Source organism: Hippoglossus hippoglossus, chromosome 5, assembly GCF_009819705.1.
Source record: "Hippoglossus hippoglossus isolate fHipHip1 chromosome 5, fHipHip1.pri, whole genome shotgun sequence".
NCBI lineage: Eukaryota > Metazoa > Chordata > Actinopteri > Pleuronectiformes > Pleuronectidae > Hippoglossus > Hippoglossus hippoglossus.
Genome location: NC_047155.1, coordinates 9,866,209 through 9,893,876, shown reverse-complemented (window position 1 = coordinate 9,893,876; position 27,668 = coordinate 9,866,209). Strand labels below are relative to the sequence as shown.

At 41.2% G+C, this 27,668-nt stretch overlaps 3 protein-coding genes across 10 annotated transcripts in view; 2 read left to right on the top strand and 1 right to left on the bottom strand.

The window, feature by feature from the left end:
- Positions 1-1,898: 1,898 nt before the first annotated feature.
- ddit3 (DNA-damage-inducible transcript 3) lies at positions 1,899-6,230 on the top strand. Of its 5 annotated transcripts, none has more exons than XM_034584378.1 (4): positions 1,899-2,053; positions 3,478-3,539; positions 4,049-4,302; positions 4,461-6,230. In XM_034584378.1, exons 3-4 carry the CDS (start codon positions 4,102-4,104, stop codon positions 5,241-5,243), a joined length of 984 nt encoding a protein of 327 aa, XP_034440269.1. In that variant the 5' UTR covers positions 1,899-2,053; positions 3,478-3,539; positions 4,049-4,101; the 3' UTR covers positions 5,244-6,230. The 5 variants fall into 5 exon arrangements, with proteins under 5 accessions (XP_034440269.1, XP_034440272.1, XP_034440271.1 ...); XM_034584381.1 differs by having other exon boundaries at positions 1,900-2,053; positions 4,049-4,257; XM_034584379.1 differs by having other exon boundaries at positions 1,914-2,053; positions 3,483-3,539.
- On the bottom strand, positions 5,403-21,538 carry mars1 (methionyl-tRNA synthetase 1). 2 transcript variants are annotated; one of them, XM_034584369.1, is made up of 22 exons: positions 21,338-21,440; positions 19,498-19,588; positions 18,937-19,015; positions 18,499-18,630; positions 17,689-17,764; positions 17,227-17,411; positions 16,394-16,503; positions 16,188-16,304; positions 15,648-15,851; positions 13,962-14,163; positions 13,447-13,521; positions 13,183-13,353; positions 12,618-12,713; positions 11,628-11,745; positions 11,200-11,413; positions 9,887-10,018; positions 9,453-9,557; positions 8,976-9,171; positions 8,253-8,324; positions 7,929-7,955; positions 7,518-7,643; positions 5,403-6,928 (listed from the first exon to the last, which is right to left on the bottom strand). In XM_034584369.1, the coding sequence occupies exons 1-22, from the start codon at positions 21,438-21,440 to the stop codon at positions 6,779-6,781; spliced, it is 2,781 nt and encodes a 926-aa protein (XP_034440260.1). In that variant the 3' UTR covers positions 5,403-6,778. The 2 variants fall into 2 exon arrangements, with proteins under 2 accessions (XP_034440260.1, XP_034440261.1); XM_034584370.1 differs by lacking the exon at positions 7,929-7,955 and having other exon boundaries at positions 6,336-6,928; positions 21,338-21,538.
- A 318-nt stretch (positions 21,539-21,856) lies between these two features.
- The window catches only part of arhgap9 (Rho GTPase activating protein 9), a 39,816-nt gene continuing 34,004 nt past the window's right edge, over positions 21,857-27,668 (top strand). The window contains exon 1 of one of the 3 annotated variants that reach the window (XM_034584377.1): positions 21,857-22,122. The gene's annotated coding sequence lies outside the window, so the exon portion shown is untranslated. The remainder of the gene's footprint in view (positions 22,123-27,668) is intronic. The other 2 variants (XM_034584375.1, XM_034584372.1) reach the window with 2 other exon arrangements.

Genomic DNA, 27,668 nt, shown 5'->3' with positions numbered 1-27,668 from the left:
GTGTGATCTTTAATGTGAGTTTACTTTGACTGTTATCAGTTATATTGTGTCATTAAACTGTTATAACAGTGCGATTGTGCTGAAATAGTGAATTTATGGCAATATAACCTTTAACAGGCAGTTTGTACAAGTGAATGTGATATTATCCAAGTTCAGATTCTGAGTTACATTTCAATAAGGAACTGTCTTTAATGTGTGTCAGTAAACATTGGTTAGTTTATAGTGATAATGACTTTCACTCAATCAGGCAGACTTTGTTTATACAGCACTTTTCACATAAACAAAATGTAACACAAAGAGCTTCACATCACCGGCTCCCAAGTACACACACACACACACACACACACACACACACACACACACACACACACACGAGCAAGGGCTTACTAAAAGGCACTAAGGAATAAAACATTAGCAAATATATTTATTGATTTAAAGTGTCACAAAGCTTCATGTAAATAACAAGCTTCTAAATAGTTAGTTAATTTTAACAGTAGAGTTTGTTATAAACTGTGTGTATCAGCAAATGTGAGACTGTGGGGATTAAAAAGTAGAATTATTTAAATATTGCCATTTTAAAACTGACATTTCAATTAAATATATAGGCTAATAATATATATGTATATATATAGTGTTGCTCTATTTATCAGCTGCCATCTATTCTTAAATACCGTAGAAAGGATTGTTTTGCTGTGATGTGTCCGTGTTGTTTTTGGGAGGCTCCACCTCGTGCTATGAGCTGGTGCTGCAGAGAAAAGAGACAAATAAACCTGAACTGATGAAATGAAAACAATAAAAATTCACCTGCGAGTTTTTATGGCGAACTAATGAAGAAATGTGCTGAATTTCATCATTCACAATAAAAACCGGACACGAAGAAGAAAGGGATGCGAGTAAAGGTGGGGAGGGGGGGCAGTGTGTTGTTGGATCCCACCCATCCGAGACACACACGCACGCGCGCTCCACCGGCCCGCGCGCGCCTCTCTTCACGCGTCTCGCGGAGATGCCACAGAGCGCGCGCTCCCAAAGTGACTGAGAGAATGCGACACCGCTGTGATGCGCGTGCCGTAAGTGTGTGGCATTTTTTTTACAAAATAACACCGGAAATACATAAAAGATAATCTGACCTACAGGAACACAACATGGTGCTGGACCAGTGACACTTTGACACGGCCATTGTTAGCATTATTATATTGAATATTACTCTTATTGTATTTATCATCATGATTGTTGTTATTGATGTCCCCCCCTTGTGGTCATGTGGGATACAGGAGGTGTGTGGAGTCAGGTGCAGCATGTAATTCAGACTCAGGAGAAAACAACACATTTAATCAAATAAAATAAAAAAAAACCATCATATTCACAAATAAATGAACATGTGTACAATTATTTATTTATATATGTATATACATTTTATATTGGCGAGTAAATCGCATCAGCCTTTGTGCTCCGGAAACAAACAATTCTTCGACATGAGCGATGCGTCCGTGCATATATGTATATTTTTAGATTTCTGCTGGAGCCAACGCTGTTTAATAAAACATGCTCTGATTCCGCTGGAGTTATCCCCGGCTAGAAACCGGTTGCCAAGCGTTGCATCATTCCTTTCATGTGACTCCCATACGCCCCAAATTCGTCCTGGCCGCCTCATGACTGCATCACAGCTGCTGCTCGAACAAACTATACGAGAGAGGAGACGAGCGGCGGGCCGACGCCGCGCCGCCAGCGCCCGCCTCCCTCCCCCCCGGTTCCGCGCAGCCTATTGGATGTCGCCAAGGAGAACATCTCGGCTCCGCGCTGCCGATTGGACGCCCGCGACGGCGCTTGTCGCGTCGCAGCGCGGTTCGGTTGTGTCGACTCCGTCCCGCCCCCCCTCTCCGCGCATAGTTCGGTTGGCCGCTCCCTCCTTATAAACACCGCCGGGAGTTTCCGAAGAATCACATTCAGCCGTAAAGACTGAACAATGGTTAACATGAGCTATCGACATTTTTTACTAAACTACCCACATTCGAGTTCGAGACAGTCGAGAAGGCGAGCGAATAAACGAAAAAGGGTGAGTGGCTTTGTTTCGTGCACTTTGTGGCCGGGGGTTGTCTCGGGCGGTTCTCGGATTTACGAGCTCGCATCTTGGGAAGTGAACAAACAAACAAACGCGGTGAACCGGAGGAGAAACAAGGGACGAGCGTGTTTTTATTCATTCAAATATCTCATTGACATTTTTAGATTCACAGTTAAATCAAATATTCCCACCGGAGTGGTTTTTTGCGTGTTGTCTGCGAAGTTGTTCAGCTCGTACGGACTCGAGCTTTCCAAGTTTTATTTCTTTTTTAAACTCCCCAAGTTAATATTTTAGCTTTTAAAAGCTTCGAGCTGCAGTTGTTGAATCTCCCGGTGTCATTGAATTAAAATGTCATCAAAGCTTTGACTCTTCTCGTGTGAATGACACTGACAGTTGTTGTCGGGGCTGAAGCTGGACGGCTTTTTTAAATTCCTCCGTTCACGCCGGTTCAGATTCATAAATGTTTAACGCTAAATTAAAAGATTTCTAAAATACAATGATTTAGTTTCCCCTTCTCTATTAAACCCGTTATTATTTTTGACTGTGTCGTTTCCTTTTGTTTCGCCCACTCTTCCTCCAGCTGGACTCACATTTCCATGACGTAACTGTCTTGGCTTTGACTGGACATGTCGCCTCGTTTTAAAGAATAAAACAAATCTTCTAAATATCACACAATTACCAGAGGAAATAAAAAAAATCTGTACACTTCAATTGGCACAATTTAATTTAAGCGTCTGTCTGCTCGCTTAGTTTGTGGAATTTTAACATTTAACAGCAAGTTAAAGAGAATTTGATTATTTTTTACTTCTTTATAACACAGTGATACATCCGTGTAAAAATGTAGTTTGACTTTCTCCCAACATAACAGATGTGAAGCAGAAACTCTGACTTTGATTTACAACGTTCGCCTCAAGCTTTGTCCAGAATAATTATGATATAATAAATTATAATTGTTCTCCATGAATGTAATGTGTGTTGAATGGATTCAAACCATGAACAGAATGAGCAGAATGGACTGTCAGACATCATTTCATTCATCATTGTCAGGATTTATTCATCCTTTATTTTTGTTTAACCACTTGTTTATCGATCCCAACGTGTATTGAGGACCGAGGAAAGCAGGGGGCGCAGTGGAGATCCTTTCGGTCTTTGTTTACAAGAATGAAGTGACAGCATCTCCTTATTGGATCGATATAACAATTATTGACATTTAATTGGTCTTTAATTATTTAATTTTCTGTTGCTCCCCGAAGCAGCTATTTGTTTAATTTTAGTTGCCTTTTTCTTTTAAAATCGAGCCTGCTCTGTATTTGTGCAAATCATCATTTTTATTTTGAAATCTCAGCAAAATTCAGGTTTCAATTTTTATTTAAATTATTATGGCTAATTTATCAAATCCTTTTTTTTCCCCCTTTCAGAATAGTTGGGACAAGCTATCTCCAACATATTGGCATACTTGATTAACACAGACTTTCCAAAGGTAAACCTGTCTTCTATTATTTGACATTGTGAATGCTGCATGTTTGTTATTCATGACATTTAATCGGTTTATTCATTTCAACATTAACCGTCCTGGAACTTGAGTTATCGGCATTTTTCATTCGAAATTTAGAATTCCTCATCCTATCAACAGTTTAAATGCAGTACAGCCATTCACTCACTCAGTGTCACTGTTATTCCATCAGTCAAGTGGATTAAACTATGTTCTGTACTTTGGCCTGGTTTGTTTTATCACGGAGTAAACAATTCTAAAGATAACTGCTTCTTGCTACAATCTCAGTAACGATACGCACACATCCTTCATCCCTGGTGCCTGCGAACCACAACTCAACTCTTCGCCGAACAGTGACGATTTATACTGAATGGAGGCGGAGTTATGAGGCGTCAGTCGACTAACAGGAGTTTGCTCTGCCCTCTTCCCTTCATCTTTGTTTTTCCCAACCATCCTGTGTGTGCCGGCCGCCCCCCTCGCCCGCCCCACCCCTCCAGGTCCAGTGTGAACCGTGTGGCCGAGTATCTGTGCGTTGCGACTGATTGGCGAGATGACTGCCGAATGGCTTCACCTGCCCCCGCCGTACCCCCCTGGCGTGGGGCCGTTGTGTGGTGCAGAGTTGGAGGCGTGGTATGAGGACCTGCAGGATATTCTGGGCTCCGACACGGGAGGGGCAAAACTGGCACGTGCCCCCACATGCACCGAGGTCAGTAGCTTGAAGAGGAAAATGGCTTTCACACCCTCAATGAGTGTGAGTGTCTAGGTCCATTGTATTTTCATTAGGATTTTAGTTTTTGACGTTTTTGCAAAAAATGTATTTTCACATACGAGGTGATGTGAAACTCACTTGTACTTCAATATTGGACAAGTTTTTATCGGGTGTTGACTTTTCCGCTTTGTGTTTTACAGAAAGAGCCGGAGTTCCTGGATGTTCTGGAGAGTTGTTCTCTGACATGGCTGACGGACGGAAGCCAGACGTGGAGCGAAGGTGTCCAGAGGGCAACAGAGGAGATCCACAACACCCAGCCTCTGCATCACACCTCATCCTCCTCCTCTTCCTCCTCCTGCATGAGTCCAGCTGTTGCAGAGGAGCGGCGGGGCGAGGCTGAGAACGGGAGAAGTGGAGATAGCTCAGCAGGAGGAGGAGGCGGCGGTGACCTGCTGCCTCCAGAGTTCTTTGAGTTGCTGAGTGAAGGAGGAGTGGGAATGGTGGATACGAGCGGCGTGGTGATCAGCAGTGGCTATTATTACCACCAACATCAACACCACCAGGCTAATAATGTCCATCCTGCATCTCCCTCAGCCAGTGAGGAGGAACTGCCCTGTGTCCCCGATTCCCCGTCCTGCTCCTCCTCAGCCTCACAGTCGCCATCTCAAAATGGCTCTTCTCCCTCCTCACCTGAGTCTTCTCCTTCCGCCTACCCGTCCTCCCGCCTGGGAAAACGCAAGAGGACCACCAGCGAGAGGGCCAACGGTGCCTTGTCCTCTTTCGCCTCCTCCACACAGCGCACATCCTCATCTTACTCCTCTGGCAAGAAGAGTCGCAAAGAAAGAGAGCACGAGAACGAAAGGAAGGTGACGGAGCTCACGGAGCAGAATGAGCGCTTGAAAGCGGAGATTGACAGGCTGGGCGAGGAGGTACAGAGGACACGTAGAGCTCTGATAGAGAGACTAGTCAACACCAGGAAATGAGGATGAAAAAGACAGGATGGAAGACAGGAATGAAAGATGACAGGGCCTGCAGATTTGGAATCACAGTGGTGGGAAAAGGTGTAAGACGGTGGTCACGAAATGCCTCTTTTAGACAGGAGTAGGATGGAAAACCAAAGATATAATTTATAAGAGAGGGTTTTTTGAAAAACGGAGGGCTAAAGATGTCAAGGAGGAGGAAAGTGATGAAAGTCAAGACAAGAGAAGGCACAGAGAGAAATAGCTGCAGCAGCATTGCGGCAAATAAAGACACAGCACGTTTAACGGAAGAGGAAGAACAGACAGCTCAAATCATACAGTGGTTCGGACGAATGTTTGTCATGTTGAAGGATTTCATCACTCAGGATGGTAGAAATAACGGTTATGAGCTTTTGATGATTTGTACGTTGGACAGAAAAGGAACTTAAATTCAGAGAGCGCATTTCATTGTCATCTGTTCCCACCATTTTTGCAATAAATTGTAACTCCTACTTTAAGGGCTGCAATCTGGCTAGTAGAGATTATTTGCCCCAATTTGTGGAGAGTTTTAGGAGCTCAGGAAAAGTTTGAAAGTGCCCAGAGCAGTGTGAGAGAAATATTTTTGTGGAAAGAGAATTTACACCCTTTCTTACTTTTATAACCCATGGCTTGTTTGTACGTGCAACTGTGTATTTAGATAAAGCAAGTAGGACCCAGCTATACTTTCTAAACCGACCTTTTCTATCAATATGGGAATTTTGTGGGAGAATTATTACATCCTTCTACCTTGAGTTACTATTTTTATACAATGCTGTAATATATATACAATTGTACTGTAATGGCTTGTACTGTAATATGCCAACATATCCACGGTTATTTTCTCGTTGTACTCACATTAACTGTTAGTCGTAAAATAATATGCATGGCTTTTATCACCGATGGCATCGAATACTGTACCTTTTATTTTATCCATCATTGTAATCCCAATTTTGCAATAAAAAAAGAATATGAAATTTTTTGTGTCATGTAAAATTATTTGTCTTGTGATTAAACTGTGTCTTTGGGGAAAATGATGTAAACTCGCTGTAATTGAGAAATTGGAGTACAGACAATTTTCAGATTCACTTTTATTTTCTGGATCTAAAAAGGGTATTTGTGGTAAATAACAAAGAAAAAAATTCCAGAGGATATAAAAAACATCTTTAAATGCGTAACACACCTTCCAATGCTAATAACGTATGCTGACTTTATCACAGGGAGAGTATAAAATCAGTTTCTTTTGGTGGAGGGATTTGGAAAAATCCCTCCATTCTGTAGCTGTATTCATTTGACTTCCTCTTTGTGTGTTTTCATTTCCCCGTCGGCCTATCCAGCATTTCATTAGTCCTCAGTGCCAATACCACATTGTCTTAGATCCTGTCACGGCTTTGCCGTAAGCTAATACCCTCATCTCTCTTGGTGTACATCTTGTTCCCGTTCTCCACTATCATACCTCAAACCATTCTACTCTTCCCTTCCTCTGCGGAACCTCTTTCATTTTGTTTCCCTTTGTGTCTGTCTCACTTCTTCTTGCTCTTCTGAGGTGCCGGCTCAGGGTTCTTCCCCTCAGCCACAGCCAGCTGTTTCTTAAGGTCCAACAGTTTGGCCACTTCTGCTGTGATCGCAGCCTTCTCCGCCTTCTGGGCTTTGAGCGCTCGCACCTTTTCTCCCTGTGACGGATAAAATGATCGGGTTTAATTAGTGTCTCACACCAAAATATGATTTGATTTAAATACCTCAGCTTTTACGGACACAAACAGAGATTGGTAGCGTTCTTGTCAGATAGTCAAGAATGAACAAATGCAGCCGCTTGTCCGTTCGTAATTAGTCGCTTCTTTCTGGGTTTAGAAATATGGAGTGATTTAACATCGGACTAGCTGCAGAAAGTTGTAAAATTGAAAGATTACAACTTTGTAAATAAAACAATTTTGACTAATTACGAATTCCTTGCATTACGGGATAAATTTCCAATTAGAACTTATTTCTAAATTATAAAATGTAACTCAGGAAATTAGCCGTTTATTTATGTGGCCGATAGTTTGTTGCGTGCGGGATTCGATTTTTTTGAGGAACTTTCCCGTTTATCACGGACGACTGGGTCGGCTTTGTTAGCCGGTAATACGAATAACGATTTAAAAACAATTCAAGGAAATTAAAATCGTCTAAATGAAATCTGGAACTTTTGCTAATACCAGACTATTGTGACTCTAAAATGACTGAAGTAAGAATCGATGTGTTGGCACCAGCCAGCGATCTCACCTGCTCAGTCACAGCCTGAGTGAGCAGCTTGGCTTTCTCTGGGTCCGCTCCGCTCACCGTTGCCTCAGCAGCAGCAGGAGCTGGCACAGCGGCCGGCTGCGAGCTGGCAGCGCTCTGAGCTGTCTTCTGAGGGAGAAGGCAGCAGACACGAGAAGATGCTTGAATCCGAGGCGATTTGATGGTTATTATTTCTACAGATGACTTACCTCATTTCAGACAATAACACTCATCACTCAACATGTCGACAGGGTTTTATGAGTCGTGATGTGTGAATGGACAATAAGTCACACAGGACACACGTGTAAAAATGTAAAAAAATACGAGGACATTAGATGAGCTGCTGGTGTTAGTGGCGGCGTGCGATTTGACACAACAGCACCAGTGTGCTCACAAACAAATACCGCTCAATACCTTTTTTTGAGGTGGTTCATCTTCAGGCTGCAGGCAGCAATTGAGCAGAGGGTTTAGAGAGGGATTATTCTTAATCTATATGACGGATGCTCGTTACACAATTTGCACATTTTTTTGTGTGTTTTCTTTGTATTGTGCTTCAAAATACAGACACGCAAATCAAGTACAAATTCTTATTCCTCATGAAAGTCAGACAGCGGCTCGTGCACAGCTGTGATTTATCAATTCTTTCTTATTTCATTATTCATAAATAGTCATCCTATATTACTACAAGACCTGACTGAACTCATACACAGACCATTAGGCATCATAAACATCAAATACCTGCTGTCCACCAAATTTCTTCTTCAAAGCCTCAATCTGGTCCGGCTCCAGTTTCTGGAACAACGGACTGACCTGGGAATAAAACGGGGAATAAAAAGTTAAAATAAAAAAAAAAAAAAATGTATTTGCACAAATATAAAAAAAAAAAATTGCAATTGTGGATCCAGCCCAGGGCCAGCGTAACTGGAAGATTCAACCGGGAGGCTCTGTGCTCATCTTTGAACAAATAGGATTATGCAAGTAAGTAGACGACTGTGTGAAAAATGTAGTTTTCGATCATGATTGCCACTTTCTTACGCAGGATTACACCGATGATCCAGGGTGTGGTTCATCAGGGAGGTTGTGTGCGATGTGTAGTCCTTGTGTGACATTAGAGTAGTGTGGTTTTGTTGATCCGTGCTTAGAGATCGCGGTCACGAATCATGATCACCTTGGAGACTGAATGCAGCGTCGGCAGGCCCCTGCAGACGCCGGCCACCACAATTAGGCCTGAAGGGACAAGTGGCCTGAGAGAAACTTGGTGTTCGAAGGCTGAGGCCATGAAACAGAGTCTAGGCTATTTATTCTTGAGCGTGTGTGTGTATGTTTACACGACTACAATGTCCTCCAGAGGACTGAAATATTGACAGATTGTTGCATCCTCATTGTATCACCCAGCGTCCACACACTAGACGTTTGGACATGTATGGACTGTGTGTGTTCTGTTTTTCGGGTCGCACTCACATTGCCGATGCGGTGGCCCGCTCTCAGGGAACAGACAAAGGTGCCAGTGCCTTGGAACATGGTATGGAGGCCGGACTGAGGGGCGTTGAGCTGATCCCTGATGGTTTGGCTCACTGTTGGCATGTAAGGTAACAGCATCACTGACAGCAGGCAAGCGATATTCACAGAGACGCCAGTGACTGTGCCCGCACGCTGCCTGAAGAGGATAATCAGAGAAACATCAGTCAGTCAGCTGCACCTTCATACTCATGATTTTCATTACTGCTTTTCTCATCTGTTGCACACACAATTAAATCATCTTTACTAAAACTTGAATCAGTCATTTAATTTTACATGAAAGCAAATAAATTTGTACATTTTCAAAAGGTATGTGATCGATAAAATCAATTTACACATATATTCAAACTGAAATCAATGGACTATTTTAATGGAAATACAAAGACGAGAGGTTGAGTTTGCATCTCAAGGCCATCTCACCTTTCTGCGTCTCCTCCCTTGATGTTCTTCCAGGGTTCGTTGACCTGAATGTACTGGTTGCCATGGCGAGAGATGTTCAGGATGAGTTTGAGAGCATCACGAATTCTGGGGGAACATTTGATCAAAGCATGACAATTTGCACCATTGATTTATGGTAGTTTTGCAAGCACAAGACATCACACAGAGTCCACTGTAACTGAGTACAAGTCCAAATATGGGTTTGTCTACTGTTTTACCTTTAGTGTCGAGATACATATTAGAGATTTTAAAACTTGGGCTGTAATATATATCTTTTATCATTTTAATAGTTTTAAAACCCAGAATATAACAAATTAAAAACAAGCAGAATTTTACCTCTTGAAAGTACATCAAACTAAATCAATACATTTTCATTGTGATTGCTTATGACAGGTGTGTGACTCATCCGCACTTACTTGACTTTGTCCATGAGCTGGATGTACTGCTGCAGCTCCCAGCTCACCAGGGCCAGCAGCTTCTTATCTTCCTGCTGCAGCTCCATCGCAGGCACACAGCCCTCAAAGAACTTAGTGACAAACATGCCGGCTCTGGAGGAGAGAGGGAGAGCGATTGAAGGGGTTTGATTGAGACAGATTAAAAAAAGGGGGGATTTCTGGGAGAAAATGTGTGAGCTGTGAGAAAAAGGCAGCAGGAGAAACAGAGTAGGAGGGAGATGAGAGAAGGGCATGCTACTTGACTTCCTAATTGATTAGAAATTCTAGATTTTGATGCCAAATGTAATTCAGTGCTCTGGATGGAAAACTACCGCTACAGTGTACTGCGTTGAGCCTCCTCCCAGCTCCTTCATCGCCCATACGTTGTAGCTCTTTGAAATGAGTTGAGTGTGTGTACATCAGAACCACATTTGTAGCGTGAAGGTTTTTGTCATGTCTGATGCAACTAGCAGTTTTTCTCTATGGAAGGTTTGTCAGACCAAAATGCTTTGACGTGCCTGTTAAATTGTTAAACTGCGACTTTGATGTGAGCGTAAACCTTGTGTGACCTTTTTTAGTCTTATGCATTTTTTTTTTCATCCTTGGGAAAATAAAGAACACAATTCTTTAAATATTCTATACAGTGACTGAATTATCCTAATCAATCAAGTAAGGTTTTACCAATTTTTTGTCAGAGTTTGTCAAGCTCATTATTGGTGAAATTGTGAGTAAAAGGTTAAGACTGGACAACAATTAGCTGGGACAACACATCCCAGGATCGTTTATGAATTTGAAAAATGAACAAACTGTCACCAACAAGGTAGTTCGGTGATTTAGTGACTGGATCCAGGCGAGGACAGAGTTTCTTTTCTGAAGCAGAATACTTTCTACCTCCAACACCTTAGGGTGGATGCAATCTACAAGATATTTTTGAACCAATTAAGCATCAACGTTGCTGCCCGAGACCAATTCTGAAGATCAAGGTACTTTGAAAAAAAAGCTGCTGAGAAACATCTTTGATGTGGGATTTAACCCTGATCTTTTAAAAATCATTTGAGGCAATGGAATTGGGGCTAAATTACGCCATCCCAAACAAATGTCGAAAACTAGGGTGAACCTCTTGTAATAGTTACAGCTCCAACTTCATTTTGTCAATTAGTACAACAATCTGAAACTTCATTGGACAGGATTAAAGTTTTGCTGCATTACTGTACAAAATGCGAGCAAAATTTATTTTTTCAGTTTTACTGGTGACTGTGTGGGAATTGATTTCAAAACATTTATCCGTTACCAACCTGTTGATGAAGTTGCCCAAGTTGTTGAGCAGCTCGGAGTTGTTCTTCAGAGCCATGTCGGCCCAGGAGAAGGCTGAATCCTGTCCCTCTGGACGCACAAACAGCAGATAGAATCGCCACACGTCGGATGGGATGCCCGTGTCTTTAGCCATGTCTCCAAACACGCCAGTGCCACGACTCTTGGAGAATTTAGTGTCCTCGTAATTCAGATATTCTGTGGGGAATAAGAGCATAAATCACTGTCAGAGCTGAACTTTAATCTCCAGTGTGAAAGTGATTATTCATAATGGCTGTGTTGCATAAGCGTAAAACAGGATGAATGTGCCATTATATATATATTTTTTACATTTTAAAATGAGTTGTAAATCCAAATATGAAATCAGAAGTATTAATAAAGTGCTGATCAGTCAGTGATATTAAGTGATTACCGGTGGCAACGATGTGGTTGACCAGAGTGTAGTTGTCTTGAGCTCCCAGTAGGGAGCAGGGGAATACTACACTGTGGAATGGCACGTTGTCTTTGGCCATGAAGTTATACAGCTCCACCTGTTGGCAGAGATAGGACATTGCGCTGTGAGGATGACATCATATTAGATCATCATGAGATCATCCAGTTCAAAGAGGACTTATCAGCTCTCCCCAACCCCCATCTCACTCACTCTACACACACACACACACACACACACACACACACACACACACACACACACACACACACACACACACACACACACACACACACACACACACACACACACACACACACACACACACACACACACACACACACACACACACACACACACACACACACACACACACACACGGCTTTTAGATGGAGAGACATGAGATGAGTCAGTGAGAGTGTAGAAGATATGTTAGAGCTTGTTAGATTCTTAAGTCTTTTTTAATCAAGCTGCAGTTACATGAAGACAAGCAAAGTGATAAGTAGCTCACTATCACATTTCCAGCTTGTCACGTATTACTGTATGTGTGGGGAGTGGTGTGAAATCTTTAAATATGAAATTCACATGCACATACAAAATGTCAAATAGATCAACTTTTCTAAGTGAGGCTGATAACAGCATGACGAACAAGAATGAACAGGGAAACCAACAGTAGTCTACTGAGCGTTATCTCAGAGGGGAGGAATCTAGAAGAACTGTTACACTGACACACAGTATATCGTTATTAACCCGTTCTACTGTGTCTGGAAGTGAATATTACATTGGATTCAATAACAAAAGGAAAGGATTTTCACTATGTTCTGATGGAGAGTGCAAAAGACCAGATGGAGCAATGTATGCAGTCAGACAGATAAGATCCTTCTGTGTCATACAGAGGACAAAAAGTGTGTGCCAAGCTTCAGGGTGGCTCATAAATCCTGTGTATTTTGGGTGTGGGCTGGGATGTGGTACCTGACTGGGATTCTTCCACCACTTCTCCCATTGGTCGGTGTAGTTGGCGGTAATGGACAGGTAACCAATCGGTGCATCAAACCAGACGTAGAAGACCTGCAGAAACAGAACAAGTAAAATGCTAATAAATAATCCTGGATGACATGAATGAAACTGACTAAGCACAAAAAGATTAGGATGAATAAGGAAAACCTAAATTACAATGTGAGATAACATGTCGGAAGTGTGAACTACAATAAATTATCCGTGTCCAAACAAATCTAAACATGCTAGACCCCAGAAAAACTCAGTGAAGAACCAGTGAACAATTAGAGAGCACAGCAGGATCATCAGTCACTGCAGCAAACAGTGCACAGTCAATGTTTAATTAGGAACCATGACCTTATATACTATGTGTGTACATTCATTATCCTCTCAGCAGGTACTACAGCTTTATTATGTTTCATTAAAGTGGGGTGAACATCTTTTCCACTGCATGCAGAAATACCAAACAAAAACAAACAAATCCTACACCAACATCTGTAATGTGAAACATTATGTTTTGCTTTTCATGTGCATGTCAGACCTTCTCTTTAAAGTCGGGGTGAGGCACTGGGCTTCCCCACTTCAGGTCTCTGGTGATGCAGCGTGGTTTGAGTCCATCTCTCAGCCAGGAGCGAGTGATCTGTTTGGCGTTTTGAGTCCAGTCTCCTGTGCTCATCGACTTGTCCAGCCACTGCTCCAACTGAGCCTCCAGCTGCACGAAAGGAGGAGAAATTGAAGCCACTTACTATGTCTAAAGTGGAGAATGGAAAAGTAACAACATTACAATGCAGAGTGAAAAACGAACCTTTGGCAGGTCGAGGAAAAGATGTTTGGAGGAGCAGACGACTGGAGTCTGCCCACAGACCTTACATTGGGGTTCCTGGAGGGGGCAACAAGGATACGACTGATTAGGCTGAAGGTCACCAGATGGATTTACAATTTAGAGGAAAATCTAATTTCTTTCATGGGAGTAAAAACTATTTCAGGAGTTACAGTGCAGCTATTGTGCTCAATAAACAGTAAATGGAAAGCTGTTGTACTGGAAGAGAAAAACTGCAGAACAGAATGACGTTTATGTACTTCTATGTATAGCATGTATACAAGGTGCAGGTAGCATCATAGACCCCATTCTCGACATAATAGGATATGACATTTCCCTTAATATATAGATTTACAAGGGGAAAATAAAATGATATTCCAGTATCTATCTCAATCATTCTCCTTATAGTCATCAGTGAGAATAATAACAAAGGACGGATAATGACACTCCTCATTTTGCCCTTTGCATTCACTTTGTTCCATCTATTCCTCCAAACGTACCCTGAGCTCCACTGCATTTATGAGCCGCCCGCACTTGTCACACTGATCACCGCGAGCTTCTGGGTAGCTGCAGTAAGGACAAATGCCTTCTACGAAGCGGTCAGCCAGAAAACGCTGACACTTCTCACAACGCAGTTGCTCCACCGTGTCTTCCAGCAGGAACCCGTGTTTGTGGAGTCGCCAGAATATATTCTGAGCAATCCTTCAAAAAAAGAAAAAAAACACAGAGAAACAAGATGGTTGAAAAATGCTTCTGGGGCTGTGCCCATGATGCAATTTTTCTCTTTTGCTTGGTGTTAAAGGGGCGAGAAACACAGTGACACTTGTCTTATGTGGAAAATAATAAGTCATTGAAACCTGACCCCAGTTTTTCCTTCCAACTCAAACTCACTGCTATTGCTCTCGTCGGCAAGAAAATGATGTAAACTTTCTGGGTCTATATGGTAATACAGAAAACAGATCAGACTACTACAAAAAGAAGACGAATGGATGAGTTTGTTATTGATTAAAGAAGGAAAATATGTAGTAAAATGGTACAAAAAAAGCAAAGCTGATGGTAATCTTTGCTTGGGAGTTGGTAAATCTAAAAAGGTAAGACCTTACATCCAAAGTACTTGATCGGAGTCAAGTCTTTAATCTGTGGGCTGTTTTCAAATTTCAAAGAACATGGTGCTCGTGCCTTTTATGTTTTACTGACAGAAAAAATGGACACGCTTAAGGATTTTAAATCTAATTTTCACTGAAGACAAGTGACAGTATTTTGTTTCCCATCCTCCCATGAGAAGGTAAACCCAGTAAGACGAAAAAAACTTGTTATGTTATTAATCCATGTGTTTGTGAAAGAGATAACATTTCTTGTATAAAGAGGCTACATTACAAAACTATTCAAATAAAGTGCAGCCTTCGCACACAACCATTGGTTTATTCACGTCATTCATGTACCAATATTTGACTAATTCATAAGTGCCAAATGTTACACATTATAATTGATAACAGAATAACTGGAATTACCACCTTGCTGTTTTATGCCTCAACCAACCTGTCACGTTGCAGTTTACATTTATGACTGACTAGACTTAATACCTTCTTAATAGAAGGTATTAATAGAAGTTATTAAGCGTATTTTGTTGTAATAAGCATATTGAGTTGTGGTGAGTATCGTGTGTAAGTGTATCGTAAGGTCACAGTGACCTTGAAGAAACTCCTGGTGTTCCTGAGATATCATTCAAGAGCGAGACAGACGACCCAAACACGTCATGCATCCTGCTACTGCTGCCCCCGGTGCAGACGCATAAAACAAATGTAATTTAATAGGATTTCTTTAATTTTTTTGGTAAACCTCTGAATAGTAAGCAATAACCTACATTCCACAATCATCCTTGATAATCTCTAAGATTAAGCGAAGCAGAATTTATGGTGGCAAAGGCTAGACGTCCACACCAGTATCTACAGCTAAGATTATAGTAATCCTATGTTATGTAATTTTGTATAGTAACTGTATGGAAAAATGTGAGGACCGTCATGAAATGAACCCCTGATTAATACAGGAGACCTTTGTGTTTAGTTTTTATCTTAGATTCTTAAAAAATAATCTTTAATTTCTCACTAATCAGCAGATTCCATTTCCCCCCCCCACTGTTGACCCCGAACAGGCCGACACAGCCTCCTTCCCCTGCCCTCACTTACTCTGTCTGCTTCTCAGTGGTGGTTCTGCCGAAAAAGTCAAAGTCAATCTGGAACCACTTGTAAATGTCGGCGTGAACAGCATGGTACTTGTCGCAGATCTGCTGCGGTGTCAGGCCCTCCTCTCTGGCCTTGTTCTCCGTCGCTGTGCCGTACTCATCCGTGCCACACACATACAGCAGGTTCCAGTCTCGCAGACGAGCGTACCTTGAGGAGGACAGTGGGACGAGAGGTAAGACACAGAGATGAATGAGAAAAGGGACAGGTGTGGAAAAGAAAAATAAGGAAATGGAAAAACAAATGAAAAAGCATATGGATGAAAAAACATGAGGAGTTACAATGTGAATAGGTGAGATGAAAAATGATGGACAGCTTTCCTTGTACAATTCAAAAGGCTGTGAAATCTATTACAACAATCCATACACCTGTATGTTTTTGTGTTTATGAATACAAAAATACGTTTGATGCATTGATCGAATTCTTCTTCATGATTATCAGTGTTTTTCTCGCACCTACGTAGAAAAAAAAGACAGAACTTCCTACCTGGAGAAGACGTCAGCGCTGAGGACACAACCAATGATGTTACCCAAGTGGGGGACATTGTTGACATAAGGCAAGGCACTGGCCACCAGGATGTTTCGTTTGCCCTCCTGTGGCAAACTATGAGGACAAAAAAAATATTTTAATTGGCTCCTGAACCAGGATCTTAACAGGGTGTTTGTATCTGCTTAATGTTTTCCTTTACTTACATGGGGTGTTGTCTGTCTGTAACCTGTGGGCTGTCTTTCAAACCAGTGCTCCAGGAGAGAGCAGCAGCTTCCATCTCCTCTTCAGAAACCACACGTTCTCCCTCTTCACACTAAACACATATGAAGAGAAAGAGAACACGTCAAAAGGACATCAAACTGAAGTTAACGTGTTAGGTTGGTAATCTCCACAAGCAGTTATTTTACCCAAATGTAAGTATTTTAATCCTAATTTACATCAATTAGAATTTCTGCAAGATTTTCAACAAGGCCAGAAAAGTAAAGGGTTATAAAAAACCCTTGCCCTCCTGACCCCTCAGCCAAAGGCCCTCCTGGATCTGAGATCACGCCTCCTAAAACCTCCTGACAGGGAGCCATAACTCCTGCTGCTACATTTTGATGAACACCTGTTCAGACCCTCCCATGCTCAAACAAGACAGAGTGGAGGATAAAGAAATAGTGATGTAACCTAAACATACTGCCTGTTCTGAACCCTAATATAGGTGTAAATTTAGCTTTTATAGAGCCAGGTTCAGTCTCATCCAAAGACAACATCCCCCTAGAAGAGACAGCCGAGCTTAGTTAAATAGGGTCAATTGTTATGTTATGTTAAATCTTTATTCTATAACTATAGTGCAGTAAGGACGTGTGACAATACACGTCTTGTAAGATGTTTTGTTTGTGCAGCTATACCTTGAAGAAAAAAAAAGAAAAAAAAGACAGGACATTTCCTTGGAACCCTGACAGGGTTTCCTGAGGCATGAGCCCAAATGAAGACTTTTTGTGCTGAGAGAAAGCTTTAAATCTAACAGTTATCCTGATGATCAAGCAGGTACCTCAGCAGGGCTGCTATTGCATGGCTGTGCGTCTCTGCACTGGTTGCTCTGACGGGCAGGCTGTCTCTGCATGTAGCTCTTCATGCCCTGCAGGCCTTTCCCCTGCAGCACTTTCTGAGCAGCAGACTGGCAACCGTGCATCTCAGCCATTCGGTCAAACCAGGCCTTCACAGACTTGCGTTCACCTGGATGAAGTAAAAGAGAACCAGTAAAGGTAAGGGAGAGAAAAGGAAGGGGAGAACATTTTTTAAAGGATTGCAGTAAAGGTCTTTAGATCACAGAGAAGGACAAACTACAACATTTGAAGATTAAATAAATGAAAAGGGTAAGAAGAGGACAGAAGAAAATAAATGTAAGTAATTAAAATAGTTTATTGTATTCTAATAGGGATTCAATTAGTCAATGGATGGACCATTTATCTATGACCAACAACAAAGAATTTCATATTTTATTACTACTTACCCAGTGCGAGTGACGAGTCAGATAAAAGAGGGTACAGCGCAGCCCACAAAACAACATCAGCAACAGAGACAGCTTCCTAAACAAAGCACAGTTAAATTAACATTTAAAACACAATGTTCCTAAACTTGCCATGTGTCCAGTCAAGTTACTAATCTGCATGCATGTTGTTTGTACAGCAAAATCGATGCAGCATCCATGCGAACTCTTGTGATTTTCTACTTACAGAAAAAACTGTGAGAAAGACCATTTCTCATTTGAATGTGCTTAAGTCTCCCTAAATACAAACTGCTGCAATTGCCTCACTGCCTGCTTCCAAGTTTTCTTTAACATACCACAAAGCTCCTCCAAGCCACGCTCATCACCAAGAGATTTAATAAAACATATTTCTGTACACATGAAATATATGACAGAGGCAGATGACTTGTTGCCCCAGGGGCTGAAAATACAACAGTATTGACCCACACACCCACCCACACACACATACATCTGTACCATATGGGACCCCCTCCCCAGATGAATCATTTCTAACTTAAAAAGCATTACTATGTCAGCATCAGCTGCAGAGAAGAAGAGAAAAAGAAATGTTGCCAGAGGAGCCTGATGTGGCGCTCTGAAGACGCTCAGTTAAACCCAGCTGAGCTTCCTAAGAGACATTGTGAACTTTTGACGTATATATTATATAGACTGAAAATGCTTTGAATTAGAACGGTTGTGTTTATCTTCTACGTGTAGTAATAAATTAAATGGCAGCTAAATGGAGACTGGAAAATAAGAAATAAAACTGCTGAACCGGAGACTTTGATACCGTACCCCTGTTAAATATGGCGTGTTTCCCTTAGTCAAGCCTTGGTCCAAGTAGTTTAGGGGCGCCTGGAGAACCTGAGACACTTCTGAAGCCTTTCCTTGCAGCACTGCCATGTGAAGAGCCTGAAGCAGTGCAGGCTGCGTGAATAAGACAAAACAGAGCTTAATTAGAATAGATCAAGAGACATTGGATAAAGCTGTAAACCAAATAAATGTGACTAAAGTAAAAAAATAATCCTACACCAACACTGAACATCCAGGTAGAGTTTTTACGACTTATTTCTGCATATGTTTCAATAATTTCAGTTTATTGGATTTGGCAACACACTGAAGCATTGTTAGCAGAGTCTGTAAGAAGACTGTACAAAGCATGAACTAAAAATAGGTTGCATCACACAAGAGGACTTTCAAGCAAAGTAAGGTCAGGTTTTGTATGTAGTTTACCTGGAGATCTGTGGCCTCCCATTCCAGCCACTGGTTGCAAAGGTCAGTGGAGTCTTGTCCTTTTACTTCATAGAGGTATCTGAGGTGACACACACATAAAATACTGATATCTGCAATATAAGTGCTCCATCTTCATGGGTTAGTTTCAGTGTGCCACTAGAGTCGACTGCAATAAGATTTAAGACATTATTAAAAAACTATTGTTACACTCCATTACTGTTGTTGGCCTAATTTTATACCATCAAATAATCATAGTTAAGTCAATGCATTGTCAGATATTTGGGATCCATACAAATATATATGCCATTTTTCTAATGTCATTGTAGTTTCCATTGAAAGAGAAAAAGACGATTAACAAAAAAACACTACAAAAAACAAATGAATCTTTAATGGTGCAGATACTTTAATTTTTATGCACCTAGATGTTGAGATACAAGTGAAATATTGTGTTAAACATATGAAAAGTTATACAGGGGCGGTAACTAACCGGCTCTACATTCATGACTAATTGGCGTTGAGTAATGGCCAAGAGGGAAGGACTGTGTGTGAGAGTCTACTGACTGGCAGATGGCATTAGAGCTGAAGAGGTGCCATCCACTGGGCAGGGTGAGGGCTGGCAGAGTTGGACGGCTAAGAAAGGGCACCACTGTCTCTGAAAAATAAAAAAGAAAGAGATCATGAGTTTGTTTAAATAATTCTGAATAAAATACACAACAGCAGAGAAGATTATCACTGCCTGCTGCTTGTTTGTTGACAGATTAGACTGGTTATACTCGATTCTTTATCTGGCTGCTAAATCCTTCCTCTAATGTTTTTGTCTTTAGAGAGAGAAACAAGAAGAATCGACATCGATTAGCAGTACACACGGTCTTATTACAAATCATTCAGAGCCAATATTGAATTTAAATTCAACAACACATCTTCTGAGAGAAGTAATAACACAACACTCCTCAAATGCGTCAAGGATAATCCTGTGATCAAATTCTCAGGCGCAATACTTATCAGCAAAGTCATTTGAATGGTCAATGATGAACACAGAGGTCAAACTAAAAGGTCAAGGATTTGATCATTTAATCCAGAGTTTTTCAGAACGTATGGGAGATGAGCGTCGAAGGAGATTCTGATTACATTTTTTATAGATGTCTTTACTTTGATGGTTCAACTCACTGGTTTTATGGCAACTCAAGGATTAAATACATTTCTAATCCAGCATGGAGGCAGCAGGAATAACTTCTTGTACTTTTTGAATTATTATTATTTACTTTAATAAATGTGTAATATAACTGTGTAATCAGACTTGGCGTAAAATAAACAAAACAATGGATGAATAATAAAAGAAACAGCAATTCACTCATTAAAGGGATATTTTATCAATGAGACTTGCATAATTCAACAAATTTGACATAATTATTCCCAGGCGAAGATGCTGAAAAATGCCCTTTCGGGAATTTTACATTGCTAAATACATTTTTTTTTCAAATCCTGGATCCACCCCTGATCCGAATGGTGGCCCAGACATTAGCCTCGTGACCCTTAATGGAGGGATGAGTGATCTAATTTAAATCAATACCTGCCGGGGTTTACTTTTAGTCTCAGCTGATACAGTCCCCAACATGGTTTTGATGGGTACAGTCACAAAGCCAACATTGTGTTAGGCCTTCTGTCGTCTTGCACTGTAAATATGCAGCATTATATTTGTTCTATATATGTGTTCAGGCCTTTAATCATCTACCAAGGTTTGTTCTTGGGTGCCACCTGATGTGCCTGTCAGAAATAACACTGCCCACAGGGTATGTCGGATTAGATGTGGAACCAAAACAAGCTGGCAGGTTCAGAAAACTTCCTATTTTTTTCCTACAACCATTGACAGACCGATTAAACAAAATAACTTTAGATATTAAATTAACAATATTAGTTTGTAATCAAACCCGGAGTTGTTTAAATGCAGTGTTTCCTATGTTTATATAGTAAGTGGCAGATCATTTCTGAACTGGGTTTGTCCACAGAGATTGGTTCTACCTCTACAATACAATCACAGGTATTAGGGTAGAATGAAAACAAGACAGCTGACACCATTACTAGTGATACACTGCAGAAGATGAACACTTGAGTCCCAACACAAACACAGGCTGCGTGATGCTGTACAGACGAACACTGTTAAAACACAACAACAACACAAAGCACATGCAGGTTTCGTTCCAGTCTTCGTGACTGTCACTGACCGGCTGTTGACACCTAGCTAGCTTGCTAACACACAGTATCAGCTCTCAGTTACAGCAGAACACCAGCTCAAACTACTCGTATATAAACAAGGGTGTAGCCTTTAGCTACACGTCAGCAGCTGTTCACAGAGGAACACAGAGGAACCCGGAGGAACACAGAGATCACCACGCTGTCTTACCCTCGTGGTTGACATACTGGACGTCACACGGGACCCCGGTCACCTGTACGGCGGCTAACACCTTCAGGCAGTGCGGGTTGCCTTCGCTTAAAAACAGCTTCATTTGACTGTGTTGTAGTTTGACTTCAACGGCGGCGGAATTTATTTATTTTTACTTTAAAAACAAGGAACGCAGCTGTCGAAGGTAACTTCCCCACGCGAGCTGATGCAAGCGACGCCGGCTCTTTTATAAAGAGGCGGATTTGTAGTTTTGCAGGGTGTGTGCGCGTCATTCGCAGATACGGAAGCTGTCCGCTTGAAGGACTACAACTACCAGGAAGCATTTCCCCGGAGCGGAAATTCACCGCGCGGTGGTGCTGCTTCATTTCAACTCCCACCGCAGCGCCGCCGGGCGGGTTTCACTGCTCATGTCTTATCGCGAAACAACGGGAGAGGCTGTGTAATGAATTGAGCGCGCCGCAGCCCCACGCCTGTTCTGATTGGTCCACTGTGAAATCACATCGTAGCCAATCATAACGCCGCAAACCCACTCAGCGCAAAGCAATATTTCCTATCAGCTTAAAGAGCAGGAGGTTGTGGCAGCACCATGGAGCGTGTCCAGCTGCTACATGTCCACCTATGACCGTTTGTGTTTAAGAAGCTCAGTTAGTCTCTGTTCCCTCAGCGATGTGAGGGGAGGTCTCCGGAGTTTTATTTTGAATTCAAAGTGCATCAAACTAACGCAAGAAGCAACTCCTGCTCTCTGCAGCTCAACAACTGAGCTGTCACCGTCTCCTCGCTGCCAGGTGAGTGATGCTCTCACACAAACATCACATCACTGCGGATTCTAACCGTCACACATCTGTCACACATGTTTCCTGTATGAAGGTTACTGAGGAAACAGTTGCAGCTGCAGGATCCAGCGCGTCTGTGCTGCTCACTATCGGTGTTTTAATCTGCAAATGAATGGAAACTCATTAGATAAATAGGCTGAATACAGGGGAGGTTAGCTTTATGATAAATGCTTTTAAAGTTATTAGATGGTGTTATTTTATTACCTGAAACATCTGACTACAGGATTAAAAAAAAATATATAATATATACATGATAATATAATATCTTCTGTTTCTCTCATAACTGTGTGACTCAAGTGGTGTGTTTGCTTAATGATAATAATAACAATAACAATAATAATTATACATTTATTTGTATAGCACCTATCTAAACAAGGTTACAAAGTGCTTCCCAAAAACATTCATGGAAAAAAGAAGAATGAATTAATATATTACATTTTTTTATAATATTTATCAATTTTGTGTGCATTCATGTTGGTTGTTTATGCTTTATTTGGGGAATAATGCACTAAAGCTGATTTTAAACGTTGTTTGAGTAGATAACATTACTTACTTACTACTTACAATACTACTACTCTTTATAGAATTGCTCATTATAGACTATAATTTAACTTGTAAATTGGTGTAAAAAGAAAAAAGTTGTAGGCCAATGCTGACACTCTTTCTACTTATATTTAGTAACATATTGGTCTGCAGCCACAACAAGAGGTTCCACGTTTCACAGTTCCTAAAATAACAAGACCCCCTCTTCCAAAACAATATATTTTTCCACATCATATTGTCAAACCACAACTTTATACAACTCACAACACCTGGGGCACCTCCAAGGCACCACGAGTAGCAGCTTGTTCTACCCAGCATGCTCTTCAAACGTTTCAACCAACTACCACTTCCTGTGGAACAACACTTAATAAAACATTTTCTGTAATGTGTGTATACATCTAGTAAATATACAGTTGGTTTCAGGCTGACACCACTTCTTTCCCATGACCTAATTATTGGCCATTTCTTTGAACAAATGAATTAGAACAATTGCTTATCTTGACACTTTCCATATGACAAACCTCTTTGCATACAGACTTATTTCCATGCTTGTGCAATGGGAGTCGGGCCCTACTTGCTCCACAGGAAGTGTAATGACGGGTTAACCACAGTGTGTGATGGAAACAGTTTGACTGACGCTCGCATTTTTGCTTTTTCATAATCTGTCTTAAATCCATGCAAAGCAGGAGATTTGCTCCCTTTTTCACCGGCCTGTGACGACACTGGCTCGAAAGATTATTCTCCAGTTGCAAGTTTGCTGATTAAAAGAGCCCTGTATGTGCAGTATTAGCAGCAGGGTTACGAGTTGGCTGTGATTACTCGTGCGCTCCGCAGATTGCTGTTGTGGTTGAGATTGAGAGAATGAAGCTTTTTTTTACGTCAGGGCTTGTTACTGGTCAGATTATGATGCTGCTCTGGGAAGTCTGCGGCCTCGCTCTGTGTCTAGATCTTTGTCTTTTGTCCCTGCAGACTGTCTGTTGTGCAAAAATATAAAGTAGGAGTCATTTTGATTGATGGATAGATTGATTTTCTTATCGTGGTGCAAGTGCTGTAAAAATGACATGTCACCTTTTTTTTACTTTCTACTGAACGAACCATGCAGCTGACTGCAGGCAGTTTAGTGACGACTTTAGATCAGGGTTTCTCAACTTTTCTCAACAAAAAGTCCTCGTGACCCTGATTGAGTCACGTGATTTTACAAGGCTTATTTTCACAGAGTGGCTCCAGCAGATTATATGTAATAATGTTGGTAAATTATTTTGTGCATTGATATCTGAAACCAAAGAACAGAATATACAAGACTTTGTTGGTGTTTTAGAGAAATGTCTTTGGGTCATTTTGGCTGCTATGGTTTGAGGTTCTTGTTTTATCCACCACACTTGAATGAAGGTAGATGGTTGTGTATCCTGGGGCCCCAAGGTTAAGAAACTCTCTTGAGCCTAATCCTGTTTAATGATGTCTAACAAGTATAATTATGACCACGTGCTTTCCACAGAAGATGCTAGGCTCAACATGTTGTCACTAATTGCTAGCTAAGTGAAAAAATACATTTAAAATCATCACTTCAAGCTCAGTTTCATTACACAGACCATGTAACTAATAGACACTATCAGAGGTGTTTGTGGCCGAATCCTCAAAACGGACAAACCAGCTCTCCCATTTACTCACTATACTGTATCTAAACTGGACTATCCCAGCCCCCATCTGAGCTCTATTTTAATCCAGTTTAATCCTGCATTTCATTTTAGTATCTGTGTGATGAGTTTTGCGCTCACTAGGTTGTATTATGCAAAGGTACAACACAGTGTACTGTACATCAAGGTTTATTCCTGCCAACGTGGTCTGTTAATAATAACTTTTAATAACCGGGCACGGTTTATTAGAAAGAAACTAAAGTCACGATTTTGATAAAACATAGATTATTTCAGTTATTTTTTAAGCAGGAATAGTGCAAAACATAGACTGAATATAAAGATGGATGACGTGACTGCTCCCCAAACCTGAAGCCAAAGCATCTGAACTGCTACCTGCTGGCTGACTGCAGTGTAGGTCACACATCCCTCCTCCTCTATGTTAATGGATGGGACATGGACCAAGTCGGACCAGGTTGAGTAAAACAAGACATTTGAGAGTTTTAGAAAGGCTTGATCTGCTGGTTTTAACTGATTTTTGACAATTTGTTATAAATTTTGTTGACTTGTGTGTTTACATTATCCAAAATGTTTCCAACAATATTCAAACCCAGAGAAATCCACAATTTTATTCAAGGTAACAGGACGTTTCACTTTGGTCGCCTTCTAATTGCATTATATCCACTTCACGAGTTTGTCTCTGCTCTAACATCCGAGGCAAACTGCATAAGACGAAGCAAAAAAAACACTGCTAGCCAGTTAGCCAGGTAGCTTTTTTCTTCCAAAACCTCTTCTGTGAACATGATTTGTGCCCGGGTCGCGTCAGGTAGATTCTTACTCCCATGATCCCACGCTGCATCACAATGTCATCAAATTAGGTCTTTTGTTATTGTTTTGATTGAAAGACCCCTGGTGGTAGGGGGTAGAATTTACATATTGTACAATAAAGGAAAATTAATAGACCTGAAGGCGCCATGGGTAAACAGGCCTCCAATGTTTGACTCGTCCTAAACCTGTATTGCTATTTGTCTAATGTTCCTTTATTGGGCAAACAACCCCTTAAACCCACTGAAGGCATCAAAGCTTGTTTCTGCGTGTGAGAGTCTCTTCTCTGTAACATTTGCCTCCAGAGGTTGAGCTGCTCTTCTTGTGCCTCAACAGAATCGTGCTCACTTCAGCCGTGCAGGCCTGAAAGTGGGTCTTTGACTTTGCCTGATAGCTTTTGACAGCTCACTCTCATCCCCGGTGGATCAATGGAGCTCAGCGCTCTTCATTAGAAACATCAATGTACCGCACATTCCCAGAGGCTCAGCCACAACCCACCAGCCCAGTCAGAGAGTGAGGGGATTTATTTATTTTTTATTCTGGAGAAGATCGTTCCTGACTTCTGTGGGATATTTAATTTTCTTCAATTGGAAGGCTAATGCAGGGATACAGTGATCTTGTTTGTCTGCATAAAGTTGTACGTAATATATTAACAACGATGTGCACAACATTGGTCAAACGTCACCTTCTGTGTGAATAAAACATGGATATTTTTGATTTTGGTTTATATCACATAGAATAACAGATAATTGCAACTCATCTTATTCTGTCTGGCTGCTCCAGACAAAAATCAATGCTCTGCAAAATCCATAACTTGGCAACCGTGGTCTTATACTCAGAAAATACTCAGAAAATAAATCAGTGAGGTTGACTTGTGAAAGTATAGTTTCTTTACTCCTCTGAGAAAATGAATAATTTATCCCTGTTGTCTTCAAATGATTAGTCGATTAATTCATTAGTTGAAGTCATTTTGACTTAAGTTGTTTTTTCTAATGTATTTTCTGTCATTTAATAATCTATACCTATATAGATGGGAAACTGCTATGATAATAATTACTAATCGCCACTATTTCTTCAATGTTTTTTATACCATTTAATCTTTCATACCTATTATTTAATACGTAAAATTGTAATGTGAGATTGATAAGATAAGAAAAGCAGTTTACTAAAACAAGAAGCTTCTCTCTTGAGTTACTAAAATAAGCTTATTATTCTTTAACTCAAAGTAAGCTGGCTGCATGTTTTTCACCCTCCACTTTTTATATAAAATGCACAAGCTAATTAAAAAATGTGATGCTTGAATTCATTCTTTCAAGTGTTTTAAATGGCCCCTGAGCAATCCTGCACTACTTTGCCTAACTGGCAAACATTGGTCTGAAATAGTGGGCTCTCTCTCTCTCTCTCTCTCTCTCTCTCTCTCTCTCTCTCTCTCTCTCTCTCTCTCTCTCTCTCTCTCTCTCTCTCTCTCTCTCTCTCTCTCTCTCTCTCTCTCTCTCTCTCTCTCTCTCTGAGGAAGTTTGCTGTGTGTCGATGGAGGCTGCAGGGTTCATTGTAAACACAAGTATTGCATCAGCAAATACTTGAAATGATGGCATCACACACATCTGAAATGTTGTTATATGCAACAAGAAAAAGAAAAAAAACTAACACACATACTGGAGACACTGGAGATGGTAGTTGGTCACGGAGGTTGTTGTCATCATGATAGTAGCAAGAATGAGCCAATGGCTGCTGTTCTGTCATCATCTGCTTTTTGATTGGCCCGCTGACAATTTACACAGCTAATCACTGAGCGAGAATCCAGCCCACCTGTTTAGTCACACACACACACACACACACACACACACACACACACACACACACACACACACACACACACACACACACACACACACAGAGGCAGGCAGCCATCACACTGTGTTTCAGTGTCTCTCTCTGGTCTAATCATCAATAATGCATGGCGTTGGGAGGATGAAAGGCTGTTTTGGCTTGAGGCATGTGTCTCATATGGAGAGAGAGACATCAGCGCTCGTAGTTATAACTGTACATCCACAGACAAAGTGAGTGTTCCTTCACATGGCTGTCCTCAGCACAACTGCTCATCAGGCCGCGGGTGGACTGATTCCAGGCTCGAGGGCTAAATTGACAGATTAATTGGTGAAAGGAAAGTAATTTGAATTTTTATTGAGGGTTATTGTTGTCAGAGATGAAGATCTAAGGATTGATGGTCTTTTATCTTGTATGTGTTGTAAACCCCTTAGAGATAGATATGGTTTTGAGGGCTTTGCAGAAAATAATATGACTTTTGTTTCAGCTTCATTCATGTTGAAGCTGTTGACCGTTAATCACAGAGTCTTTCGAACCTCGTCTGATGATTGATGGCGAATTAACCTCTGTGAGCAATGGCTAATAGTTTGGGGCGTCCGGTAGACAATGCATATTCGGGCCAAGCCTCCCTGTTTTGTTTCCTGTACACAGTTTACAGTCCGAGTCGAACGT

Bases quoted from the DNA above. Each gene is read 5' to 3' on its own strand.
- ddit3 (XM_034584378.1), top strand. From the start codon at position 4,102: ATGACTGCCGAATGGCTTCACCTGCCCCCGCCGTACCCCCCTGGCGTG. The intron at 4,303-4,460 runs GTGAGTGTCTAG...TGTGTTTTACAG, and splicing joins CTTTCACACCCTCAATGAGT to AAAGAGCCGGAGTTCCTGGA.
- mars1 (XM_034584369.1), bottom strand. From the start codon at position 21,440: ATGAAGCTGTTTTTAAGCGAAGGCAACCCGCACTGCCTGAAGGTGTTA. The intron at 8,325-8,975 runs GTGAGTGCGACC...TTTTATTCCCAG, and splicing joins CGGGCCACCGCATCGGCAAT to GTCAGTCCGTTGTTCCAGAA. The intron at 7,644-7,928 runs GTATTGAGCGGT...CTTCTCCCTCAG, and splicing joins ATGAACCACCTCAAAAAAAG to AAGACAGCTCAGAGCGCTGC.